Here is a 27,437-nt window from a genome sequence, read left to right on the forward strand (position 1 = left end):
AGCACAGTTGAGGTGACCAACACAGTTACACACAGTTGCTACCTGCAGACGTAGTGGAGAAAGTCTGTCGTATTCTGGTCTGTGGATAAACATATCCATTCTCTTTGTCGATGGTTTACTGTTATAACACTCAAATGACATTGCAGGTAATGTGATAAATCCCAGGAGGCGATAAAAAAAAAACCGTTTAAACTTCAATAAATCAGGAAAGGATGATAATCTAACATCGGCGTCTTCCTACCGATCCCAAGCAATGTCTCGGGTATCCTTCTCCATTGCCTTAGGATAGATGTTTCAAAGGATACTCCTCCCTCGTTTGGCTGTGTTATGGATGAGGTATGTGTTGCATGAGACGTTCATTTTAATTTCTATTGTTAATTTCTTATTTTTGTGTTGATTCGTTTGTGCAATAGTTTTTTTATTTCATACCGAACCGTTATCACTAATCATTCATTTTCGAAAGTGATAACTAGAGGTTTTGTATATGGAAGTGTTTATATATATATATATATATATATATATATATATATATATATATATATATATATATATATATATATATATATCTTTCTGAGTGGGGATACCTTACATGGTGCAAGAGTTTGTGTACATGGTAAGGTTTGTTTTGCTGTGAGCCATCAGACCAAACTCTCCCACTATCACTAAACGGCAGTTGGCCAAACCCAGGCATATATAAGAACATATCTGAGGCCTTTGTCCTACAGTAAACTAGAAACGGATACATTTATATATATATATATATATATATATATATATATATATATATATATATATATATATATATATATATATATATATATATATATAATTGATGTATGTGTGAACAGACTTAGTAAGTGTTGCAAGATCACGAACAATTTACATACGCCCAGGCTTTGTGGAGTCATAAGAACATGACTAACCCAGCATATATGTCGGGTGCATTTGAGAGAGAGAGAGAGAGAGAGAGAGAGAGAGAGAGAGAGAGAGAGAGAGAGAGAGAGAGAGAGAGAGAGAGAGAGAGAGAGAGAGAGATCATTAATGGTATGCATATAAGATTGCTCGCAACAATGTTACCATCCGCAACTCTGACTTATGGTATAGGAAAGATATAATTTTTTCTTCGAGTTAATATAGAAACTTTTGATAAAGATCGTCTCTCCCTTATGGTCATAACCATACATTTTTCGTTAATAATACGAATCTTGTACCTTTCTATTGTAGCTTCACTACCCCCATATTTGGATGCTGCTAACACTAGGCAACGTTCTTGTGTTCACAATTCTTCTTGTAATATTAATGTAAACACATGTACTAAATACAATCTCTCCACGATAACATGATTTTTGAACGAAATCTTGCATCAGACAGAATGTGTAGCATTATTATTCTGAGGCATTATGATATTAAATATTAAATATAAGTTTTATTTATGTTTACAAACATTGGGCCAGTTGCCAGTAAGTCAAATACGTAGTTACCATCTCAAGGTTAATTTTTCTTCAAGTCCTAGAGACCTAGACTCAAAGAATGGCAGAAAATAATAGTTGACGGCAACTTTAAACTATAAGCGTATCATGGTGCAATATTCAGTACTACAGAGTACCGTACTCTTAGGATTTAATGTATAATTATTACTAAAAATTATTAATTGTTATGAATAGGTAATTGTTATTATAAACCAACAATTGTTAATACAAACAGCTCTTATAGGTTATAGCTTTGGTTGTTTACGATAAGCTTAAGTTTGATTACTCAATTGTCACAAAACATTTTAAAATAAGATTCATAAGCGAAGTAATAAGCCGGCGCAAGCAAGGTATGTGAATTGGCAACCGTGTCTTTTGTTAGACTCGAATGGAAGAGCTCAATGGTCAGACCGGTATTTCAACTCCTTGAAAATAATAATCGTCAATGAAAAAGGGTTTATTCAAAGAAATTATATTAGCGAGAATAAAACACAAAGATGCCAGTAGTGGAGTTATTATCATTATTATTATTATTATTATTATTATTATTATTATATGGCTTCTATTACATACTGTAGTACTATATTAACGTATTATGTATAAAAGGAAGATAAAAATGGATAGCTGGTGGGAAAAAGGTGGCCCAATGTATAGGTAATAGGTTGGCCAGGGCACTAGCCACCCGTTGAGATACTACCACTAGAGAATTATTGGGTCCTTTGACTGGCCAGACAGTATTACATTGGATGTTCTCTCTGGTTACGTTTTATTTTCCCTTTGCCTACACATACATCGAATAGTCTGGCCTATTCTTTACATATTCTCCTCTGACCTCATACACCTGACAACACCGAGATTATTATTATTATTATTACTTACTAAGCTACAACCCTAGTTGGAAAAGCAGTATGCTATAAGCCCAGGGGCTCCAACAGGGAAAATAGCTCAGTGCGGAAAGGAAAAAAGGAAAATAAAATATTCTAAGAAGAGTAACAACAATAAATATCTCCTATATAAACTATAAAAACTTTAACAAAACAAGAGGAAGAGAAATAAGATAGGAGAGTGTGCTCGAGTGTACCCTCAAACAAGAGAACTCTAACCCAAGACAGTGAAAGGCCATTGTACAGAGGCTATGGCACTACCCAAGACTAGAGAACAGTGGTTTGATTTTGGAGTGTCCTTCTCCTAGAAGAGCTGCTTACCATAGCTAAAGAGTCTCTTCTACCCTTACCAAGAGGAAAGTGGCACTGAACAAGTACAGTGCAGTAACCCCTTGGGTGATGAAGAATTGTTTGGTAATCTGTGTTGTCAGGTGTATGAGGATAGAGGAGAATATGTAAAGAATATGCCAGACTATTCAGTGTGTATGTAGGCAAAGGGAAAATGAACCGTAACCAGAGAGGAGGATCCAATGTAGTACTGTCTGGCCAGTCAAAAGACCCCATAACTCTCTAGCGGTAGTATCTCAACGGGTGGCTGGTGCCCTGGCCAACCTACTACCTACCATTAGCAAACAATTCTTTTCTTAAGGGGTTAACTACTGCACTGTAATTGTTCAGTGGCTACTTTCCTTTTGGTAAGGGTAGAAGAGACTCTTTAGCTAGCTACGGTGGTAACCAGGTCTTCTAGAAGGACACTTTAAAATCAAACCATGTTATCTAGTCTTGGGTAATGCTATAGCCTCTGTAGCATGGTCTTCCACTGTCTTGGGATAGAGTTCAATTGCTTGAGGGTATACTCGGGCACACTATTCTATCTTATTACTCTTCCTCTTATTTTGTTGAAAAATTTAGTTTATTTATGAAATATCTATTTTAGTGTTGGTACTGTTCTTAAAATATTTTATTTTAATTGTTAGTTACTTGTCTTATTTCCTTGTTTCCTTTCCTCACTGGGCTATTTTCCCTGTTGGAGCCCCTGGGCTTATAGCATCTTGCTTTTCCAGCTAGGGCTATAGCTTAGCAAGTAATAATAATAATAATAATAATAATAATAATAATAATAATAATAATAATAATAATAATAATAATAATTTGCAATCAAATTCTGCTTTATAAAATAAGTTTTTGGTCTTCTGCTTGTTACGTGGCAATCAATAAACAGAAAAAAATAGAATTCTCTTAAAACATTTGTTATGGTATATTCACACACACACACACATTATATATATATATATATATATATATATATATATATATATATATATATATATATATATATATATATATATATATATATATATATATATATATATATGACACAGTCACCTGCCAGTTCATTGTTTACCTACAATCATGGATGTAGCCCAGTGCAGTTAAAACTTCCAAAATCATTGGTCTCTTCTTACACCTTAACAAAAACCTCATCATTAAACATCGAACACCTACACACAATCGTTCCTTTCAGCCGTATCATGCTGGTACTAATTTATTTTCATAGATGTCGAGGACGTTTCTCTCTAGAACATTCTGAATACAATTTATCCAAAGCTTTTACGGCAGGTATGCATTGTTACCTCTGGAAAAGCCCCTTTTTGTAAACGGTCTTAGTTGAGTGAAAATCCCTACACTATAATGGGCAAGGTGGTTTACTTGGTGACCTTAATGACCACATAGTGAACTATTTTATCAGGTTTTACCACAATTGGTCCATCCGTTCTTGGGAAATCTCAACAGCTCACACAGATAAAAACAGAGTTGCACTGGTGGTAACCCTTCCCCCGAGGACAGAAGAATGGATGTAATTTAAACAGTTGAATAATACAAAATAAATACAACCGTTGGTATGGACAAGTATTGTATGTATGAATACGGAAATTCTTTATTAATATTACTGGAACCATCGGGATCTCGCTAGTTCTATTCATTACCGCCATGCTCCCTTTTACCAAGCTTTTCCTAACCTGTTTGAACACCTCACATTACTACTTCTTTCACTTCTGTCTTCCAAACCGACAGTCATCTAATCAGTCAGCCAATCATCCATTATGTTAGTAATTTAGTTGGCCATTCAGGCAGTTAGTCACTTAGTCATTTCATTAATGAGTCAGCAAGGTAATGCTCTTTATGTATTATTGTTCCATAGGAAAGTTTGAACATCATTATAAGTAATACTGGAGTCAATTGGCTAGACCAATTTCCATGCTAGCGTGATGAGCAGTGTTTGATTCCCAACCGGGAATACTGGTTTAGGCGCAGTGAATGAAGTGTTTAGTAGTTGGTAATTAGAGGTAATAGGATGGTCAGGACACCAGCCACCCGCTAAGGCACTACCGCTGCAGAGTTATTGGGTTCTATGACTAGCCAGATAGTACTAAATTGGATTCCTCTCTCTGGTTACGGCTCATTTTTCCTGCGCCAACACGTACACCGAATAGTGTGGCCTATTCGTTCCACATTCTCCTGTCGTCATTCACCTGACAACACTGAGATTACCAAATAATTCTTGTCAAGTCTATGGATTAACTACTGCACTTTAAATGTTCAGTGGCTACTTTCCTCTTGGTAAGGGCAGAGGAGACTCTTTAGCTATAGTAAGCCGCTTTTCTAGGAGAAGGGCACTCCCAAATCAATCCACTGTTCTCTAGTCTTGGGTAGTGCCATAGTCTTTTTACCATGGTCTTCTACTGTCTTGAGGTAGAGTTCCCTTGCTTGAGGGTAGACTCAGGCACACTTCTAATTTATTTTTCTTCCTCTTTTTTTCAAGTTTTAATAATTTGTATATGAAAAATATATTTTGATAATCTGTTCTTAAAATATGTTATTTTAATTGTTCATTACTTCTCTTGTAGTTTATCTATTTCCCTCCATTCCTCACTAGGCTATTTTTCCGTATTGGAGCCATTGGACTTATAGCATCCTGCTTTTCTAACTAGGGTTGTAGCTTAGATAATAATAATAATAATAATAATAATAATAATAATAATAATAATAGTAATAATAATAATAATTGGCGTGTTGCACCCTTAGAGGAGAAACGTATTGTGCTGTAGTCAGTTGTTGGGTATTTATGCTTGATCACGTGTTCAGATTTAATTCATTTTAGTGTTTAGGAAACAGACAAGTATTATTAGTTAATTTCAGACGGTAAACCAGTCATTCCATGGAGACTCAAACAAAAACATCAGGGCTCAATTAATGCAGGTTTAGTTTCCTATTAATGTAGGCATTTGCTAACATTCTATTTGTATTTCAAACGATGCTCTTGAAAGTACATAATGGACTAAGTCAGCGTTGGATGAATTCAATAACAGGGTTTCTTAGGCACCGAAAACTTATTGTGGTAGGTATGAGGAAGAAATGAAAATGCGTCTAATACAATAACCAACTTTTAATTTTCACTATTATAGTTGCAAACAAGACCGTCCTGGTGAAATGACATGAGCGTCTATAGACTCCATAGCAGTTGTTTTAAACCGGTATAAGACTGGTTCTGATAATCAACTCCATAGATCAGGGATTCCCAAACTGATCCTAGCGAGCACCATTGTTGTGCTCTCAGGTGGTCTGGCTGTGCTTTCTCACAGTTACAGTTGTTAAAATCGTGCTTGCTAGCACCAGCTCTTTGTAGGCTAGGCCTAACTGCTGTATTCATAATTCTAAATGTAAAACCATTTGTATCTGTAAATATAAAGCCTATGTTTCTTTTGTTTATTTAATTTTATAACACGTTCACACAGTTTAATACTGCCAATAGAATTTTAACAACACTATAATTATTATTATTATTATTATTATTATTATTATTATTATTATTATTATTATTATTATTATTATTATTATTATTATAAGCTAAGCTACAACCCCAGTTGAAAGAGCAGGATGTTTAAAAGCCCAAGGGAACGGGTGCCAACAGGGAACATAGCCTAGTGATGAAAGGAAACAATGAAATAAATAAACTACAAAAAATTTATGAACAATCAATATACAATATTCTATGAACAGTAATAACATTAAATCAGACCTTACATATATAAACTTTAAAAGCTTAAGAAACAAGAGGAAGCGAAAGAAGATGAAATAGTATGTCTAACTGCTGTATTCATAATTTTAAATCTAAGACCATTTGTATCTGTAAATATAAAGTCATCCGTTTATTATTTTTGTTACAACAACACATGCACGCACACAATTTTATACTGTCAGTCTAACTCTATGGAATTGTAACAATACTATTAGTGATATCAAGTCTGGGGAACTTCTTTATAGAGAACAGCATATTTCGAATAATTGATAATTAATCTGGATAAGATTGAAAAATAATGTATCCTTCGGAAAGTAATGTTTCATATAATTCTATACTCATTTTTTTTAATGAGGCACATTTGAACAGACTCGCAGCGGTGCCCTTACAGCTCGGAAAAGTTTCCCGCTATCTGATTGGTTAGAATGATCTTCTCCAACCAATCAGCGATCAGGAAACTTTTCCGAGCTAGGACACCCCTGCGAGTCTGTGCAAATCTGCCTCAATAAAAAGAATTGACTATAGTTAGTCATCTTTTTTTTTCTTTATAGTTTTCTATGTATATCACATGTTCAATTTCTAGCAATTCCAATGATCAAGAAGTAAAAGTTTTAAAATGTTCCTTTATAAGTGATTTCAAATTGCTCCTATGATTGTTTATATTTCTACAACTGAACCCCTCAACTGGGTGGAATCGCTTTGTTTGTCACCGTTTTTTTTTTTTTTTTTTTTTTTTTTTTTTCAGCTAAGCAGAAAGCAAGATGGTCATTCAAACAAGTTTAGATGAAAGTGATAGTTGGAGAATGGAATAAGCTTGCCTGTCTACCTTTCTCTTAGCATTGTGAAGATAGGATAGTAGTAAGCTGCCGTTTCTGGGGCAACGACATGGTCTAGGCCAAGGTCTATATATACTAGTCCTACTCCGAAAATAATTGGAAGTCATTTTTAAGGAAATCGGGATGGCTAACAAACGGGTGTTGAGATCAAAATTTACGAGTGCTTAAATCAAGAGGAATGACTGACCCCTATCAAAATTTAGATGACCAAATAGGATGAACAATTGCAATTAAGTTGACCGTTAACGTATCATCCTGTTTTGTATCTAACGGAAAGCACCCGGGAAAATGTTAGAAATAGCCTCTTAGAATTATGGTTAGGGGGCAGTAATTATACCATTCATAATGGTAGCCTACTCATTATCATATTAAAGGGGATTAATAGTTTTTTAATGGAAAATATATTCCTATTACTTCCAATATAGTATGTTATAATTTTTTTTTGTATGTCTGTCTATTAAGTTAGATTCAATTATATATGTGCAGTATAAACATAGATAAATATTATACATAAATATTTCTATCTATTCATCTATATATATATATATATATATATATATATATATATATATATATATATATATATATATATATATATATATATATATATATACATGCACACATACATACATTATATATATATATATATATATATATATATATATATATATATATATATATATATATATATATATATATAAATATATATATATATATATATATATATATATATATATATATATATATATAAATTATATATATATATATATATATATATATATATATATATATATATATATAAATTATATATATATATATATATATATATATATATATATATATATATATATATATATATATATATATAGAGAGAGAGAGAGAGAGAGAGAGAGAGAGAGAGAGAGAGAGAGAGAGAGAGAGATGCAAAATGCTACAAAAATCATGACAGAATTAAAGAGTATTGGGTCGTTATTAAAGATCGACCTTGACAACGGCTGGTTTAACGTGGCATTCATTTGTCCTTATTCGTCTTCGAAAATGACCCTGTATATCTTGTTGCAGTTGCGGAGATTGATTGCTTGATTGATCATTAGTTATCTGGCATCCTGACATCTATGGTCATTGACGCCAATTCTGAGATATCACAACACTATGATGGCAGAAATTCTGAGATATTACAACACTATGATGGCAGAAATTCTGAGATATCACAACACTATGATGGCAGAAATTCTGAGATATTACAACACTATGATGGCAGAAATTCTGAGATATCACAACACTATGATGGCAGAAATTCTGAGATATCACAACACTATGATGGCAGAAATTCTGAGATATTACAACACTATGATGGCAGAAATTCTGAGATATCACAACACTATGATGGCAGAAATTCTGAGATATTACAACACTATGATGGCAGAAATTCTGAGATATCACAACACTATGATGGCAGAAATTCTGAGATATCACAACGCCATGATGGCAGAAATTCTGAGATATCACAACGCCATGATGGCAGAAATTCTGAGATATTACAACACTATGATGGCAGAAATTCTGAGATATTACAACACTATGATGGCAGAAATTCTGAGATATCACAACACTATGCTGGCAGAAATTCTGAGATATCACAACGCTATGATGGCAGAAATTCTGAGATATTACAACACTATGATGGCAGAAATTCTGAGATATCACAACACTATGATGGCAGAAATTCTGAGATATTACAACACTATGATGGCAGGAATTCTGAGATATCACAACACTATGATGGCAGAAATTCTGAGATATCACAACACTATGATGGCAGAAATTCTGAGATATCACAACACTATGATGGCAGAAATTCTGAGATATTACAACACTATGATGGCAGGAATTATGAGATATCACAACACTATGATGGCAGAAATTATGAGATATTACAACACTATGATGGCAGGAATTCTGAGATATCACAACACTATGATGGCAGAAATTCTGAGATATCACAACACTATGATGGCAGAAATTCTGAGATATCACAACACTATGATGGCAGAAATTATGAGATATTACAACACTATGATGGCAGGAATTCTGAGATATTACAACACTATGATGGCAGAAATTATGAGATATTACAACACTATGATGGCAGGAATTCTGAGATATCACAACACTATGATGGCAGGAATTCTGAGATATCACAACACTATGATGGCAGAAATTCTGAGATATTACAACACTATGGTGGCAGGAATTCTGAGATATAATATTACAACACTATGATGGCAGAAATTATGAGATATTACAACAGTATGGTGGCAGAAATTCTGAGATATCACAACACTATGATGGCAGAAATTCTGAGATATTACAACACTATGGTGGCAGGAATTCTGAGATATAATATTACAACACTATGATGGCAGAAATTATGAGATATTACAACAGTATGGTGGCAGAAATTCTGAGATATCACAACACTATGATGGCAGAAATTCTGAGATATTACAACACTATGGTGGCAGGAATTCTGAGATATTACAACACTATGATGGCAGAAATTATGAGATATTACAACACTATGGTGGCAGGAATTCTGAGATATCACAACACTATGATGGCAGAAATTCTGAGATATTACAACACTATGATGGCAGGAATTCTGAGATATTACAACACTATGATGGCAGAAATTATGAGATATTACAACACTATGATGGCAGAAATTATGAGATATTACAACACTATGATGGCAGAAATTCTGAGATATTACAACACTATGATGGCAGAAATTATGAGATATTACAACACTATGATGGCAGAAATTATGAGATATTACAACACTATGGTGGCAGAAATTCTGAGATATTACAACACTATGATGGCAGGAATTATGAGATATTACAACACTATGGTGGCAGAAATTCTGAGATATTACAACACTATGATGGCAGGAATTCTGAGATATTACAACACTATGATGGCAGGAATTCTGAGATATTACAACACTATGATGGCAGAAATTCTGAGATATTACAACACTATGATGGCAGAAATTATGAGATATTACAACACTATGATGGCAGAAATTATGAGATATTACAACACTATGATGGCAGAAATTATGAGATATTACAACACTATGATGGCAGAAATTCTGAGATATTACAACACTATGATGGCAGAAATTATGAGATATTACAACACTATGGTGGCAGAAATTCTGAGATATTACAACACTATGATGGCAGGAATTATGAGATATTACAACACTATGGTGGCAGAAATTCTGAGATATCACAACACTATGATGGCAGAAATTGTGAGATATTACAACACTATGATGGCAGAAATTCTGAGATATTACAACACTATGATGGCAGAAATTGTGAGATATTACAACACTATGATGACAGAATGAAAGTTCCAGAGCGCCAGTCGTGTCACTATAGACGCCATTCTCTCCATTGAATACTGACAAAAATAAATCGACTCTTATCCAGTGAAAAGAACTAATCATATCGCTTATTTCCTTTCAAAATGTTTGCTAATATACATCGCTTGACTAGTTTTATTACTATTAAAGTAATACTATTAGTAATTGTATCACCCCTTTTCGCTATCATTTTCTAAACCAAAAATCAAGGTTCAGATTGTGGGTCAAAGGCATAGCCTTTGCAACGGCGCCTATAGTGATCTTGCGATGTATTTTAGCTTTGAGTTTATCTTTCTATTATATCAATTTGCATTTTCTTCTACATCTGTGTAACATTTTTTTTTTTTAATCATTACTTCCGCCAAGGAGGTTATATTTTCGAGCCAGTTTATGTGTCTGTGTCTGTGGACAGGATTACGTCAAAACTACTCAACGGATTTTGACGATATTTTCACTACAGATAGATCTTAGGTCATAAATGACCCCATTACATTTTGGGGATGATCCGGATGCAGATTCTAGATCTGGATTTGCATTTTTTGTTATTCTAAAGATAATGTTAAAACAAACAGACAATTTTTACGAATTTTTTAACAATGAATAGATATGCATCGGAAGCAATCATGAAATTTTAGAGGTGATACGGATCAAGATTACGATTCTGGATCAACATTGCACTTTACAGTTAGCATATGAAAAGCGAGAGGTGATGTCTGATGTCCGTAGACTTTAGTTAAATGTTGGCAATATTCATTAGCGGAGGTCTGAAATCTTTTAATGCTCTTGTTTTCTAGAAATCTTTCACTGAATAAAAAATGATCTTACTATTTTCATTAAACCTTCGTGTGAATATGGCAATTCAATTAGTACATTTTTCATTTATAATCATGTTGCTTGTCCACTGCAGGCCAAAGGCCTCAGACATGCCCTTCCACGGCCGTCTATTTATTGACAAAATAACAAAAAACCTTAAATCTTCTTCCACATCAAACTCAACGTTTCTTTGCCGCCTAATTCTTCTTCTTTCGCTTCGCAGAACAGACATGAGGACAACCACCAAAATTCATCCTGCATTCGGTCAGTCATCCGAAGGATTTGGCAGCTGGTCGTGACCATACTCCGGCAGTTCGTGTGCTGTCCCAATTATGGCGAGGAGTACGTCCCTCGGAGGGAGGAACACGCCGTTGTGAGTTGCTTTTCATTCGTTTTGGTTTTAGTCTTTAGACGCATGTTCACACTCTTTATTATTTTCTTGTTTTTATATCTTACGACTACATTGTTTTAATTGTATTTTTTAACTTCACCCACAGGTAGCAATTTCAACATATATATATATATATATATATATATATATATATATATATATATATATATATATATATATATATATATATATATATATATATATATATATATATATATTGTGTGTGTGTGTTTGCATACGTGCGTACGTGTCTGTGTCTGTGTCTGTTTCAACGAACCATGGGTGACTGTTCATAAAAAGCAACATTAAAATTACTCTCAAATTTGAGTTTAAACTGCAGACAATGTGCAGACAATGTCAACATTAACCGTGTTATATATACTATCTCTCTCTCTCTCTCTCTCTCTCTCTCTCTCTCTCTCTCTCTCTCTCTCTCTCTCTCTCTCTCTCTCTCTCTCTCTCTCTCTCTCTCTCTCAGGTAATTTTCATAGGCTTTTTATATTACTTTATGAATTTTCTTTGTTAAATTCTGAAACATTTTACTGTAATAATTCTCTCTCTCTCTCTCTCTCTCTCTCTCCTCTCTCTCTCTCTCTCTCTCTCTCTCTCTCTCTCTCTCTCTCTCATCCATAAAATGTTAATCACCTGTTAAGCCCCTTGTCTCTAATACTTCTCTCTCCTTTAGATGCTCTCTTCTCTATCACACTAACTAAGAAACACGTAAGTGCAACTAGAACAATAACTCTCAATCGAGTATCAGTAGAATAGAGGTAAATAAGGTGGTATGACCTCCATCCTACCTATAGATTTCTAATATCATTTTCATAACTTTTATAAAAACGTCATCGTATCCATACTCGTCATACCTAGCTATACCAAGACTTCATCCCTATATCAAATTATCAATATAGATCAAGTCTGTACGTATGTTTAATTTTCATATTGTTTACTGCTTAAACCTAGAGTGATTTTCAGTTCTATTTCCCTCCAAGTTTGCTAAACCCGAGGCGAGATTGCTGGTCGTGGGGGCGTCTGACACGGGAAAATCAACTTTCATGAGGCAGATGAGGCTCGAGTTTGGCGACCAATATCCCGTGGAGGAAAGGAGAAGGTAGGATTGAATTATTTGTAATATTGAGGTGTGAAAGTATCAATAATTAAGTTCTGAATTCTTTTATTAATAGATTTAATGGTATTGATATCTTTGCGACTATTGTCTTCATTTTAAATACGGGGTCAAGCTTGGAGTTCCTATGAAATTCGTTGTCATTGTTGTTGTGAGTAGTTGAATTTTCAAACAAGAGTTGGGACGATTACTTATAATTATTAATTAGCAAAGGTGAAATTTAGAATTTGGGCTATATAGCTCTGTTGCACAAGTGCAACTGGAGGAAACCGAACAGTTGACCTGTGAAGTGGTAAATAACCCTACAGTGTTCCGTGAGAAGTACCGTTATAGGCTTACATTGAGGTAATACGGGGTGTTATATACCAGGGTTAAAAGTATTCTTTTAACCCTGTTATATACTGCAGTATAATATGTTTACCGTTGCTATGAGTTAAAATGAATTCGGTTGATCAGTTGAGCTGGTGTTCTTTGAATTAGCATTCTGATATGCTTGTTTTTATCTAAGCAATTTGGTGTGAAATAATGTTGTCAACCATACCTGTGTTTAATAGTTCGTATCAAGAATGGGTAAACAGATCTCGATGAACGTGGATGAAAGCATTGATTAACCTGGATATTGGTTAATATGTACCGATTAATCGCCATATAAACTATCCTGCTTGTAAACTAATTTTCTATATACTTGTGAAATGGTAAAAGTTTAGGCTAGATCTAAATCCAGTATTTCATATAGCTTTTTCTATAATTACTGTCATAGATGCGGCTATTTTCATGCTATTATGTATACAGTGTATTTAAGTAACTTTGTAATTGATAGGCGAATCCTTTCTCGTGTGCTAAAATACCGAGTTAAAGACAAACCTTACCTCAATTATGATTTCAGACGTGCTTATTTGGGTAACAGATTAGATTTAACTTGGAATAACTATATTATTATTATTATTATTATTATTATTATTATTATTATTATTATTATTATTATTATTATTATTATTATTATTATTATTACTTGCCAAGCTTCAACCCTAGTTGGAAAAGCAGGATGCTATAAGACCAAGGGCTCCAACAGGGAAAATGGCTCAGCGAGGAAAGGAAATAAGCTACAAGAGAACCTTAAGAACAATAATAACATTAAAATAATCTGTCATATATAAACTATAAAAACTTCAAAATAACCAGAGGAACAGAAACAAGATAGAATAGTGTGCCAGAGTGTACCCTCAGCTAAGAGCTATTGTTCAGAGAGCTAATGCATCAACTAAAAATGGAGACAATTTAGAAATAAAAGAAATCCTTTCTGGTACAATTCAGGAATCTATGAGATGAGGTATCCTTAATTAAATCTGCACAGTTTAGTGTAGACTTGACAGTTCCTCCTTTACCTAAATCAGATGTTTCTGTTACTCACTGTCCTAAGGAAAAAGCAACCCTTTGGAAGTTGTGGTTAACAGTAATTATTAGTATTATTATTTTACTAGCTAAGCTACAACCCTAGGTGGAAAAGCAAGATGCTATAAGCACAAGGGCTCCAACAGGGAAAAAGAACCCAGTGAGGAAAGGAAATAAGGAAATTAATGGACGATCTGAGAAAGGTTGAACAATAGCAATAAAATATTCTAAAAACAGTAACAACATCAAAACAATGATTTCATACCTGTTCAACATAAAAATATTTGCTGCAAGTTTGAAGTTTTGAAGTTCAATCGATTCAACTATCGCTTAGGAAGATCATTCCACAACTTGGTCACAGCTAGAATAAAACTTTTAGAATACTATGTATTATTGAGTCTCATGATGGAGAAGACTTGACTATCAGAATTAACCGCATACCTAGTATTACGAACAAGATGGAACTGTCCAGGAAGATCTGAATGTAAAAGATGATCAGACTATGAAAAATCTTATGCAATATGCATAACAAAGTAATTCAACGATGGTCCCAGAGATTAATATCTAGATCAGGAATAAAAAATTTAAAAGACAGTGCAATGAGAAACTCGATCTTCCTCATTTCTGTTTTCCTTAGGCTAAACTAGCTAGTTTAGCTGTTCGGTTTTGTGAAATGAAAACACCCTTACTGGACCTTGATGCTCATGGAGGTGTAGACCCAAATGACATTATTCCTTTGTGTTTTATAGGTCACTGATTTCTTAGCTCCTAAATTGTTTGTTGTTTTCTGCAAATTATCAGGAAGCAGGATGACTATTTTTTTTTTCTTTTTTTTTTTCTTTTTTTGCACTTGTTAGAGAATTGGTAATGTTACTCCATTAGGTAAATATGTTTGTGGTAACTCCAGCTCCACTGATTACTACCCAATTTCCTAACTCCCATAGTATCTAAAGTTTGTGAATGCCTTTTGGTAAAGCATCTAAATAGGTATGCTGAATCTAATCATCTGTTCCCTAGTTTGAAATCGGCTTTTGCAATTGTCTCTGATGATGTGATGCCCTTCTTTTTAAATCTTCAATGCTGTACAGAAATCTCTTGATTGTGGTCAAGGATTTCGTATGATTAGCCTTGATTTTAGTGTTGTCTTCGATCCTGTTAATCACAAAGCCCTGGTTTTCAAACTGAAACAGTTAGGAGTAGGTAGGTCTTTTTTAGAATCATTACTGATTTATTAAGAAATAGGTTGCAAAAAGTTTTTGTTAATGAGCACCATAGTGAGTATAAGAATGTTGCATATGCAGATGATGCTATTCTCATTGCGTCAATTTCACCTTTTGAACGTAGGTATGGGGAGGCCGAATCCATGGATAGGGATCTAGTTAAAATTACTGCATGGTGCAAATCATGAAGGATGAAGTTGAACCCTAACCAGACTCAAGTATGACTGTGAGTATACAGTAGGTCGAGGACAGTGGCTCCTCAACATCCAGATCTCTGCATTGATGATGTTTCTACAGCTCTTGATGACTCCTTTCATAGTTTAGGTGTGATTCTTGATTGCAACTTTACTTTTGAGAAACTTTCTTCTATTGCACAACAAATTGGCTTTTTGAAAAAGTCCTTTTTAAGATTTACGGTGATGAATCTATTGTGAAGAAGTGTTTTAATTCTTTCATTCTACCTTGTTTTGAGTATTGTTCTCCTGTCTGGTCTTCAGCTGATGAAATATCTTATTCCTGATCTAGATATTAATCTCTGATACCACCGTTCAGTTAGTTCTTTATGCATGTTGCATAAGATTTTTCATAGTTCTGACCACCCGCTGCTTTCAGATCTTCCCCGACTGTACCTAGTATTAAGTATGCAGTCATTTCTAGCAGTCACGCCTTCTCCGTCTTAAGGCTCAATATTACACAGTATTCTTGACGTTTTATTCCAGCTGTGGACAGAATGTGGAATGATCTTCCTAATCTAGCAGTTGTAAGTCAAAACTGCAGCAAATATTTTTATATTGAACAGGCTTACACGAGTCTCTCTCTCTAGGTTGTAATTTATACATGTCAGATCTATTTAAATGTTATTACTGATCATAAGGTATTTTATAAGTTTATTTCCATATTTCCTTTCCTCAGTGGGTTATTTTCCCTTATCGGAGCACTTGGGCTTTTAGCATCCTGCTTTTCCAACTAGGGTTGTACTTTAGATAATAATAATAATAATAATAATAATAATAATAATAATAATAATAATAATAATAATAAACCTTGCTAGTACTAATTGCTAAACCATTTGGACGAAGTGTAACATTGGCGCAGGTGCTGGCAATTCTCTAATAAAAACTGATGTTTGCTTGTTACTCTTTTTTTCTTCTTTTTTGACAGACACCAGCCCCACATTCGGCGCAATGTGATGGACAGCATCCACAAGTTGGTAACAGCTGCGGCTCGATACGAATACGCCTATTCCACCGCTGAGGCCGAAAACAGCGCCCAGAAATTCACGGAATGGCCGCCTTTGGTAGCCATTTTGGAGAATCCCGACATCGATTCCTCTTGGCCGGACTCCATAGAATTCCTGTGGAAAGATCCTGCCATACAGAAGGCCTACCAAAGGCGCAACGAGTTCCACTTAATGACAAACGCGGACTACTTTGTCAGTCACGCCGCCAGGATCCTACACGAAGACTACATTCCCACCATCGATGATATCCTGCGCATGCGCATTGTGACGCGGGATGCCGTCACAAAGACCTACGAGCTGATGAACATCCGGATGACCTTGCATGATATGGGAGGTCAAAGGCCCGAAAGGATTGCCTGGGTCAATCAACTCGATTATCCGTCGGCTATCCTGTTCGTGGCGTCCTTATCCGAGTATGATCAAACTGTGGAGGAAGCTGAAGAGGAGGTAATGCAATGCACATTTCAACTCTCTCTCTCTCTCTCTCTCTCTCTCTCTCTCTCTCTCTCTCTCTCTCTCTCTCTCTCTCTCTCTCTCTCTCTCGTATTATTAGGAACAAAACTATTCGCTTTATAGTATTAATGAGCATAATTTTAAATAGTGTAGGCCTATCAGTAACTGAAATTGTAAATTTTGGTTCTACTCTTCTTCCTTATTTCTCATAACTTGAGTTCTGTCTTGCTATATGCTGATTGTCCTTATGAGAAATATATTTAGCTGTTTCTATTATATGGGCATCTGTCATGTCTTGTTGTGATATAGTTATGTCCTTAGGTCTTTTTATTTCTTTCCTTAATGTATTTGTCAGTTTTATGTTTAGATATTTTACTCTCAGCTATTTACAATATATTGTTTTTTAGATTACTTACTTGATTCCTTTATATATATATATATATATATATATATATATATATATATATATATATATATATATATATATATATATATATATATATATATATATATATATGGGGAGGACATATAATGAGAATGACAAATCATAGATGGACCGGAAGAATAACAAAATAGTACGCAAATGCATTGCAAACAATGTAGGGGCAGAAAGAGAAGACAATGGATTGACGAGTTGAGAAAATTTGCAGGTATACCGTAGATTGCCGTATACAGACCGTAAGCAGAAACAGATGCATGAGGAAGGACACACACACACACACACTCATATATATATATATATATATATATATATATATATATATATATATATATATATATATATATATATATATATATATATATATATATACGGTATGTATATGTCTCATTTAAATCATCTACAAACACAAACATACTAAAGTAAGAGCATTTCTTCTTTCTTACACAGTCTAAAAACCGGGTACAGGAGAGCTTAGACATATACGAGCAACTCCTTGGCTACTCACCCTTCGACACGACGCCCGTCATCCTCCTGCTGAACAAGACCGACGTCTTCAGCGTCAAGATCAAGGAGCAGCCGCTGAAGAAGTACTTCCCTAAATATGAAGGTCAGTGGCCATGCACAAGTCAAGGATTGATTGATTGATTTAAAAGGTCAGGTCGTATAAAATATAAAGTCGATTCTGTCTTCTTGATAAATATATAGGCCTACAGTTTGGTTTTTCTCCTAAACAATTGTGTAATCAGCGTTCCATGTTCCAATGTTTTAAATACTGCTCTACTCTCTCATTAAACCACCTCTCAAGACTGTTTCACATAATTCTGAACATCGTTAAATTTTTTTTCACATAATTCTGAACATCATTAGACTATTTCACATAATTCTGAACATCGTTAGACTTTTTCACTTAATTCTGAACATCGTTAGATTTTTTTTTTTCACAATTCTGACATTGTTAGACTATTTCACATAATTCTGAACATTGTTAGACTATTTCACATAATTCTGAACATCGTTAGACTATTTCACATAATTCTGAATATCGTTAGACTATTTCACATAATACATCGTTGAACTTGTTTTACCTAATTCTGAACATCGTTTGACTTTTTTATATAATTCTGAACATCGTTTGACTATTTCACTTAATTCTGAACATCAATAGACTATTTCACATAATTCTGAACATCATTAGACTATTTCACATAATTCTGAACATCATTAGATTATTTCACATAATTCTGAACATCGTTAGACTTTTCAATTAATTCTGAACATCGATAGACTATTTCACATAATTCTGAACATCGTTAGACTTTTTCACATAATTCTGAACATCGTTAGACTATTTCACATAATTCTGAATATCGTTAGACTATTTCACATAATTCTGAACATCGTTGAACTTGTTTTACCTAATTCTGAACATCGTTTGACTTTTTCACATAATTCTGAACATTGTTAGACTTTTTCACATAATTCTGAGCATCGTTATACTTTTTCACATAATTCCGAGCATCGTTAGACTTTTTTTTAAACATAATTTTGAGGATCGTTAGACTTTTTCACATAATTCTGAGCATCGTTAGACTTTTTCACATAATTCCGAGCATCGTTAGACTTTTTTTTAACATAATTTTGAGGATCGTTAGACTTTTTCACATAATTCTGAGCATTGTTAGACTTTTTCACATAATCCCGACCATCGTTAGACTTTTTTTTTTAACATAATTTTGAGGATCGTTAGACTTTTTCACATGATTCTGAGCATCGCTAGACTTTTTTCATATAATTCTGAACATCATTAAACTATTTCACAAAATTTTGAGCATCGAGAAACTTTTTCACATGATTCTGAACATCGTTAGGCTTTCTCACATAATTTGATTTGAGAGTGAGTGGGTTATTATATAAAAATAAAAGGACTTTCGTTTAATCAATAAAAGCTCTTTATCATAGATATAGGCCCATAGGCCTACAGATGTTTCACATATATCCATTTTCTGTTTTTGAATCGGTTGAACTTCAGAAGTTGAACATGTTTTCACAAGTCTCCCTCGAGGGTTTATTAATGACAAAGCTATTTGAACGTTGCTGCTGATCATAAGGTATTTTAAATGATTTTATTCATTACTTCTCATATATAGTTTGTTTCTTAATTTTCTCTCCTCATTGGGCTATTTTCCTTATTGGATCCCTATGGCTTGTAGCATCCTGCTTTTCCAAGTAGGGTTAGCTTAGTTTGAAACAACAACAACAACAAGAACAACATCAATGATAATAATGATAGTAATAATGATAATTATATCATTATCATTATCATCTCCTACGCCGATTGACGCAAAGGGTCTCTGTTAGATTTCGCCAGTTGTCTCTATCATCATCTCCTACTTCACGCTTCATAGTCCTCAACCATGTAGGCCCGGGTTTTCCAATCTTATACTTTTTAAAAAAGATAAAAGAGTTGTTGATAAAAAATATTTGATTTTTTATAAAGGTTTTTGAAAAAAATATATATTCCATTTTCACGAAATTTGTAAGCATATATATATATATATATATATATATATATATATATATATATATACATACATACATACATACATACATACATATAAATTTTCAATAATTGCAGAAAAAGCATAAAAATTCGTATATATATATATATATATATATATATATATATATATATATATATATATATATATACACATATATATATACTGTATATATATATATATATATATATATATATATATATATATATATATATACATATATAGGCCTACACTCAATAAGTTTTAGGTAAAATTATATATTAATTTTAATGAAAAAAAAATATAGAAACATAGTCCTAACTTTCCTGAAATGTTTGGGTAGAATTTGAAATATGTTTTAAACTATGCTATTGATGGCGTATTCTCACATTCATTTGTCTATTGTTTCCTTACTATTTGAGCCGTTATTGTTCACGTAAGCGTAATCCAACAATACTTGACTTATAACGGTAAATATGTTATTAAAACTAATGAAATTCTAAACTGTTGCTACTTCGAAATCTACGTTTTTTTTTTTTTTTTTTTTTTTTTAACGAAATGGAACTGCAAAAATGTTGTGTCTGAGCTAATCGCATAATAATATAATATTGAAAGTGTAAATTTGATAACTTGATATAGTACATTCCCTTACGATTTGAAAGTACCATTTAAGAAAACCACACTATGGATTTTATATGGTCTTGTATGGGAGGGGTGACTTTGATAGTTGAGGTAGGATGATGCTTGTTCCTATGTGATGTTGGTGTTGGTAGGGAATGGATGATGCTAGCTCCTATAGTGGATGAGGAGGATTTGATGCTAGTCTCTGTGGAAAATGGCGAAGAAATGTACAATGACTTCGCTATATGGCTCACGAGCTTGGAACAATACCTTTGAATCAGGCTGCGAGCAAATCGTAATTGAAGCTACTCGCAGGTCTGATAACGGCTAGAACCTGGTATACATAGTTTATATATGACATGTCTGTTTTGACGTTGTTACTGTTTTTAGAATGATTTATTGTTATTTTGTTCTCTTCATTTATTTATTTCCTTATTTCCTTTCCTCACTGGGCTATTTTTCCCTGTTGGAGCCCCTGGGCTTATAGCATCTTGCTTTTCCAACTAGGGTTGTAGCTTGGATAATAATAATAATAATAATAATAATAATACATGACTTCCTTGGTCACTATTACAACTTACAACTAAGGTTGGTTCTCCAGTTTGGACGTCTAATCATGCCTTGGCTTAGTTAGTAATTAAGATTGAACAGCATTTTTCTGATGTGACATATTTATGGAATATATAAAAATCTACAGTAGACTGGAATGTTGCTTTAAGTGATTTTTTTTCGCATTTGAATTGGTCACAATTGAACAATAATCTGGTTAACATAATTGATAGGCGTATCCTTTCTCTTGTGTTATAATACCGAGTGAAAGATAAACCATAGTTCATTGATATTTGTTGACACGCTTATTTTGGAGAAACAGGAGGCCTATCATCTTTGGAAGGGTGATAGATCATATTTGACTTGGAATAACTATACTCAGCTAATATCTGTTGCTGAGAGAGTTTTTGCTTCAACAGAAAAGAAATACAATTTGATAATAAAAGAAACCCTTCCTGGTAGAACCCAAGAAATATAAGTGGTGGGCTAATCTTAAATCTGTACTCTTTTGTGCTGACGTAGCAGTTCCTCCTTTACTTGAACCCTATGGGTCTGTCACTCACTGTCCAGAGGAAAAGGCAACCCTTTTGGGTGATGTGTTTGACAGTAAGCTGGCCAATGAGAAACAAGATCTTCCTCATTCCTATTTTTATCCCCGAGGCTAAACTAATTAGTTTAGCTTATTGAAATTAAAATGCTTTTGGACGTGTAATCCTAAATGGCATTTTCCTGTTTTTTTTTTTTTTTTTTTTTTTTTTTTTTTTTTTTTTTTTTTTTTTAATATACAGACTGCTCATTTGTTATCTGTTTTAAGTTGTCTGCTGCTTTCTATAAGTTAGCAAGAAAAGTTTTTTTTTACACTTGCTGGAGAATTGGTAATTTTACTCCATGATGTAAGTGTTTGCGGTAGCTCCAAGTCCAGCTGATTACCTCCCAATTTCCATAGCTCCCATATGATCTAATGTTTTGTTTTTAATATCTTTTGGCAAAACATCTTAATAGGTATTCTGAAAGTAATAAAATATTTCCTAGTTTGCATTTTGGCTTTTGCAAAGTCCTTGGAGCATATGATGTCTTTTTCACAATTCCCAATACTGTACGGAAATCCCTTGATTGTGGTCAGGAAGTTCATATGATTGGCCTTGATTTTAATGCTGCTTTTGCCTGCGGTTATCAAGAGGCACTTGTTTTCAAACTCAAACAGTTGGGAGTAGCAGGATCTTTTCTTAGAATTATTATTATTATTATTATTATTATTATTATTATTATTATTATTATTATTATTATTATTATTATTATTATTATTAGCTAAGCTACAACCCTAGTTAGGAAAGCAGGATGTTATAAGCCTAAGGATTCCAACAGGGAAGAGTAGCCAAGGGAGGAAAGGAAAAGAGGAAATGAATAAACTACAAGAGAAGTAATGAACAATTAAACTAAAATATTCTAAGAACAATAACAACATTAAATTAGATCTTTCAAAAAAAAAAAAAAAAAAAAAACGAGTATGAGAATTATGATAAAATAGTGTGCCCGAGTGTATCCTCAAGCAAGAGAACTCTACCCTAACACAAGTGTAAGACTAAGATACAGAGGCTATGACAATACCTGAAACTAGAGATCAGTGATTTGATTTTGGAGTGTCCTTCTCCTTGAAGAGCTGCTTACCATTGCTAAAGAGTCTCTTCTATCCTTACCAAGAGTAAAGTAGCCACTGATAAATTACTGTGGAGTAGTTAACTCCTTGAACGAAGAAGAAATGTTCTAATTCTTCCATGTTTTCAGTATTGTTCTCCTGTCTGGTCTTCAGCTGCTGAATCTCATCTCAATTTGTTGGACAGGAACTTGCGTTCTATTAAATCCCTTAATCCGGATCTAGATACTATTCTCTAGCACCGTCGTTCAATAAAGTTCTTTATGCAAATTGCATATTTTTTATAACTCTGACCATATTTTGAATTCAGATCTTCCCATTCCGTACCACCCTGTAAGTAGTACTAGGTATGCAGTTAATACTAAAGTTTTTGTCTTCTCCGTCATAAGGCTGAACTTTACACAGTAGTCTAAAAGATTTATTCCAGCTGTGACCAGCTGTGATCTACACTCGGGCACAGTATTCTATCTTGTTTCTCTTTCTCTTGTTTTGTTAAAATTTTTATAGTTTATATAGGAGATATTTATTTTAATGTTATTGTTTTGAAAATAATATATTTTTCCTCGTTTCCTTTCCTCACTGGGCTATTTTCCCTGTTGGGGCCAACTAGGGTCGTAGCTTAGCAATTAATAATAATAATAATAATAATAATAATAATAATAATAATAATAATAATCTGGCAGTTGAAATTCAAACTTGCAACAGATGGTTTTATGTTGAACAGGCTGATACGAGTATCTCTTTACGGTTTATATATGACAAATCTATTTTAACGTTAATACTGATCTCAAGGTATTTTATATCTTTTACTCATTACTCTCCATATAGTTTATTTTTTTTCTCACTGGGCTGTTTTCACCCGTTGGATCTCTTTGGCTTATAGCATCCTGTTTTTCTAACTAGGAAGGGATATTTTAAAGATTGCATAAAAAGCCACCAAACATTTTATGTCGAATCAGAAAACCTCGAGTACAAAGGCGAAACTGTATTTATTGATAGAATGATTGCTAGGAATGATATTGTAACGTGAAAAGGAAATTATATATATATATATATATATATATATATATATATATATATATATATATATATATATATATATATATATATATATATATATATATATAACACTAGAGACAGGAAAAGAACAACATGGATACGAGAACATACTAAAGTTCAGGACATTCAAACAACTTGTGAGAAAAAGATATTGACATGGGCAAAACATATAATGAGAATGACAGACAATAAATGAACATTAAGAATAATAGAATTATTCCCTAGAGATACTGGCACAGAAGAACCACAAATAGACACAAGTGGAAGGACATGTCTGGCTTCAGACATGTCCTTCCACTTGCGTCTGCTTGTGATCTTTCTATGCCAGTTCACCGCCTCAAACTGTCTGTTATATCTATATATGATTTACGCGCTGCCCCTGCACTTGGCAACAGTTACACTTCGTCTGAGATCATAATCTTAAACTGTTCTCACTGTGTGCAGCGAAGAGTCCAAAGATACCAGTCATTATTTATTTATTCCTTCAAAAATTTCTTCTGATCATTTGGGTATTTATTTGTTCGTAGATTTCTTTATTTTTTTTTTTTTAGATGTTCATAGCCTCATTTTACTTATTTGTTTTATTTGTTGATTGAGTTGTTATTATATCCTTTATTTACTTTTTTTCTAGATTTTTTAATGACATTCACATGTATCTTTGTTTACGTATAATAGTATAACGATGTTATACTGAACATACCAATGATATAATACATATTATTGTTGCTCTTGAAAAATGAGTTTCATATATAAATCTAGAAGTACATTCTCTCGAGAAAATGTTTATATTCGGGTTTTCAGTTAACGAAACTTAGATAGACACGTTCTGATACTTAAATATTTCCTTGCATAAGTCCATGTTTTGCATATTTTATATACAGAGGATCTTGTAAGTGTTTATATAATACCTGGTGATTAATATGAAAGCATCCATGTGACGTAAACAGACATGCATACACTCATTTATGTAGGCATATATAGTATATATATATATATATATATATATATATATATATATATATATATATATATATATATATATATATATATATATATATATATATATATATATATATATATATATCTTCTTCTTTGTCTGCATCTTTTCCCACTTTTATGTGGGGTCGATGTTTCTGGCCTGAGTTCTCCATCTACCTCTGTCCCACACTTCATCACCAGTTAATCCCTTTGATCGAAGGTCATCCTTGATACAATACATCCACTTTCGCTTTGGTCTCCCTCTCCTTCTCGTTCCCTGTAACTCCATTTCCATCACTCTCCTCCCAATATACTGTTCATCTATTCTCAAGACATGACCATACCACCTCAGTCTACTTTCTTGGATCTTATCTGATAGTTTTCTAACTCCTCATCTCTGCCACATCCAGCTTCTTCTCTTCTGTCTTCTTGACTTTCCAAGTACTTCCCCACCGATCCTTAAAATCCCTTTACTATTCTCGGTCCACCAATCTTGTATATCCTCATGTAACCTTACTGCTTCCAGCACTCTTTCCTTAGGCATATATATATATATATATATATATATATATATATATATATATATATATATATATATATATATATATATATATATATATATATATTTACACACAAATCCCCTATATAATAATGAAGAGCTAGTGTCTGTGTGCATATATATATATATATATATATATATATATATATATATATATATATATATATATATATATATATATATATATATGTAGGCCTATATATATATATATTATATATATATATATATATATATATATATATATATATATATATGTAGGCCTATATATATATATATATATATATATATATATATATATATATATATATATATATATATATTTCGTGTTAGGAGGTATAATACCTTGCTAGGCAGTATATACCGTAGTAGGCGTTATATACCATAGCAGGCATTATATACCGTGCTAGGCGCTATAATACCGCGCTAGGTGGTGTAATACTGTGCCAGGCGGTATATTTTAGCAATCCATGTTTGCCAATTATACTCGTATAAGCGGATGAGCAACTCAGTGGAGTTATGTGAGCTTTGGGTGCGGAGGAAATGTCCCCCTAAATCTCGATGAAGTCACTATATATATAGGTTAGTGAGCCTTGCCATGAGAAACTAGAGAAACCGGTGAAAGTCTTGTAAAATATAGAATATTTAATAAAGAAAAATGCAGACAACAAGCTTCAGAAAAGTTGGTTAAATAGAAAGTTACCAATAATGTCCCTAGGTAGAAGAAAATTTTACCCCCCCCCCCCCTTTTTGATTCAAGTTCGATCACTGATCTTCAAGATTTGGTATTTACAGTCCCCCATCCGAGAACTGAACAGTCCCAACCTTGCTCTTTGGAGATTATCCCACTGCATTCAATCGAAAAGCCACTCATATTTGCTCGAGCACTGTGAGTGTAAGGAAAACAGTATGAAAGACAAAACAATGTAACTTAAGAACATTTTGAACAAGTGTTCATTGCATTATATAATTGGCATCACAAAAACCGTGGTCACAGAAGAATCAATTCCCATTAGAAACCCGTATATTAATAAGTTTAGAACTTACATATGGAAGTAAGTTAGACTTAGCGTTTTTCATTTATATTTTCGTTTCTTGTGGATGTAAGAGTAGGTCTATTGTTGCTTTAAGAAATTTTTTTTGCTTTGACCCATCTCTTTTATACAGACAACTTCAGAAGTTGCAGGAAATAAATAGGTTGTATAAAATCATTCAACTCTTTCTATACACCACTTTCCGTCATTAGTTATTGTCATTAATATACTAAAAATAGATACCATTAAAGGTCTATAACATTTACATCAAATAAAATGTATAATAACTCATTCAGGAAACTTCCACTGAATAGAACATTTTGTGAATTAATAAAAAGTAAAATAAAAAACAAGCGTAGGCCTACAGATTAATCGTCATCACCAGGTCCGGAGGGTGATGAGACCAATGCCAGAGAATACATTACCAACCTGTACGTGGAGCTGACGAAGAAGTACAAGAAGAACCTCCTCGTCAGGTACACGGAAGCCACCAACAGGGACAACTTCAGAGCCATCTTCGCCTTCGTCAGCAACTACGTGTCACGGAGAATTATGAGTATAGGGGGCATGTACTGAAAAATGCGTTGCGAGAAGTATGGTTGTGTATATTCTTTTTAATCAATATCAAATTAGTATTTAAGTGAATTTAGTAAATTGTTGTATATC

General features: G+C 33.3%; 2 protein-coding genes across 2 annotated transcripts in view; both read left to right on the plus strand.

Annotated features, from left to right (window-relative positions):
- The window catches only part of LOC137624491 (GTP-binding protein Di-Ras2), a 611,765-nt gene that overhangs the window by 322,297 nt on the left and 262,031 nt on the right, over positions 1–27,437 (plus strand). The gene's annotated exons all lie outside the window — the stretch shown is intronic.
- On the plus strand, positions 1–27,437 carry LOC137624998 (guanine nucleotide-binding protein G(q) subunit alpha-like). Its single transcript, XM_068355933.1, has 6 exons — positions 1–336; positions 11,743–11,892; positions 12,903–13,021; positions 16,810–17,335; positions 18,231–18,390; positions 27,157–27,437. Exons 1-6 carry the CDS (start codon positions 328–330, stop codon positions 27,345–27,347), a joined length of 1,155 nt encoding a protein of 384 aa, XP_068212034.1. The 5' UTR covers positions 1–327; the 3' UTR covers positions 27,348–27,437.

Source organism: Palaemon carinicauda, chromosome 31 (assembly GCF_036898095.1).
Source record: "Palaemon carinicauda isolate YSFRI2023 chromosome 31, ASM3689809v2, whole genome shotgun sequence".
In the NCBI taxonomy this organism is placed as follows: Eukaryota; Metazoa; Arthropoda; class Malacostraca; order Decapoda; family Palaemonidae; genus Palaemon; species Palaemon carinicauda.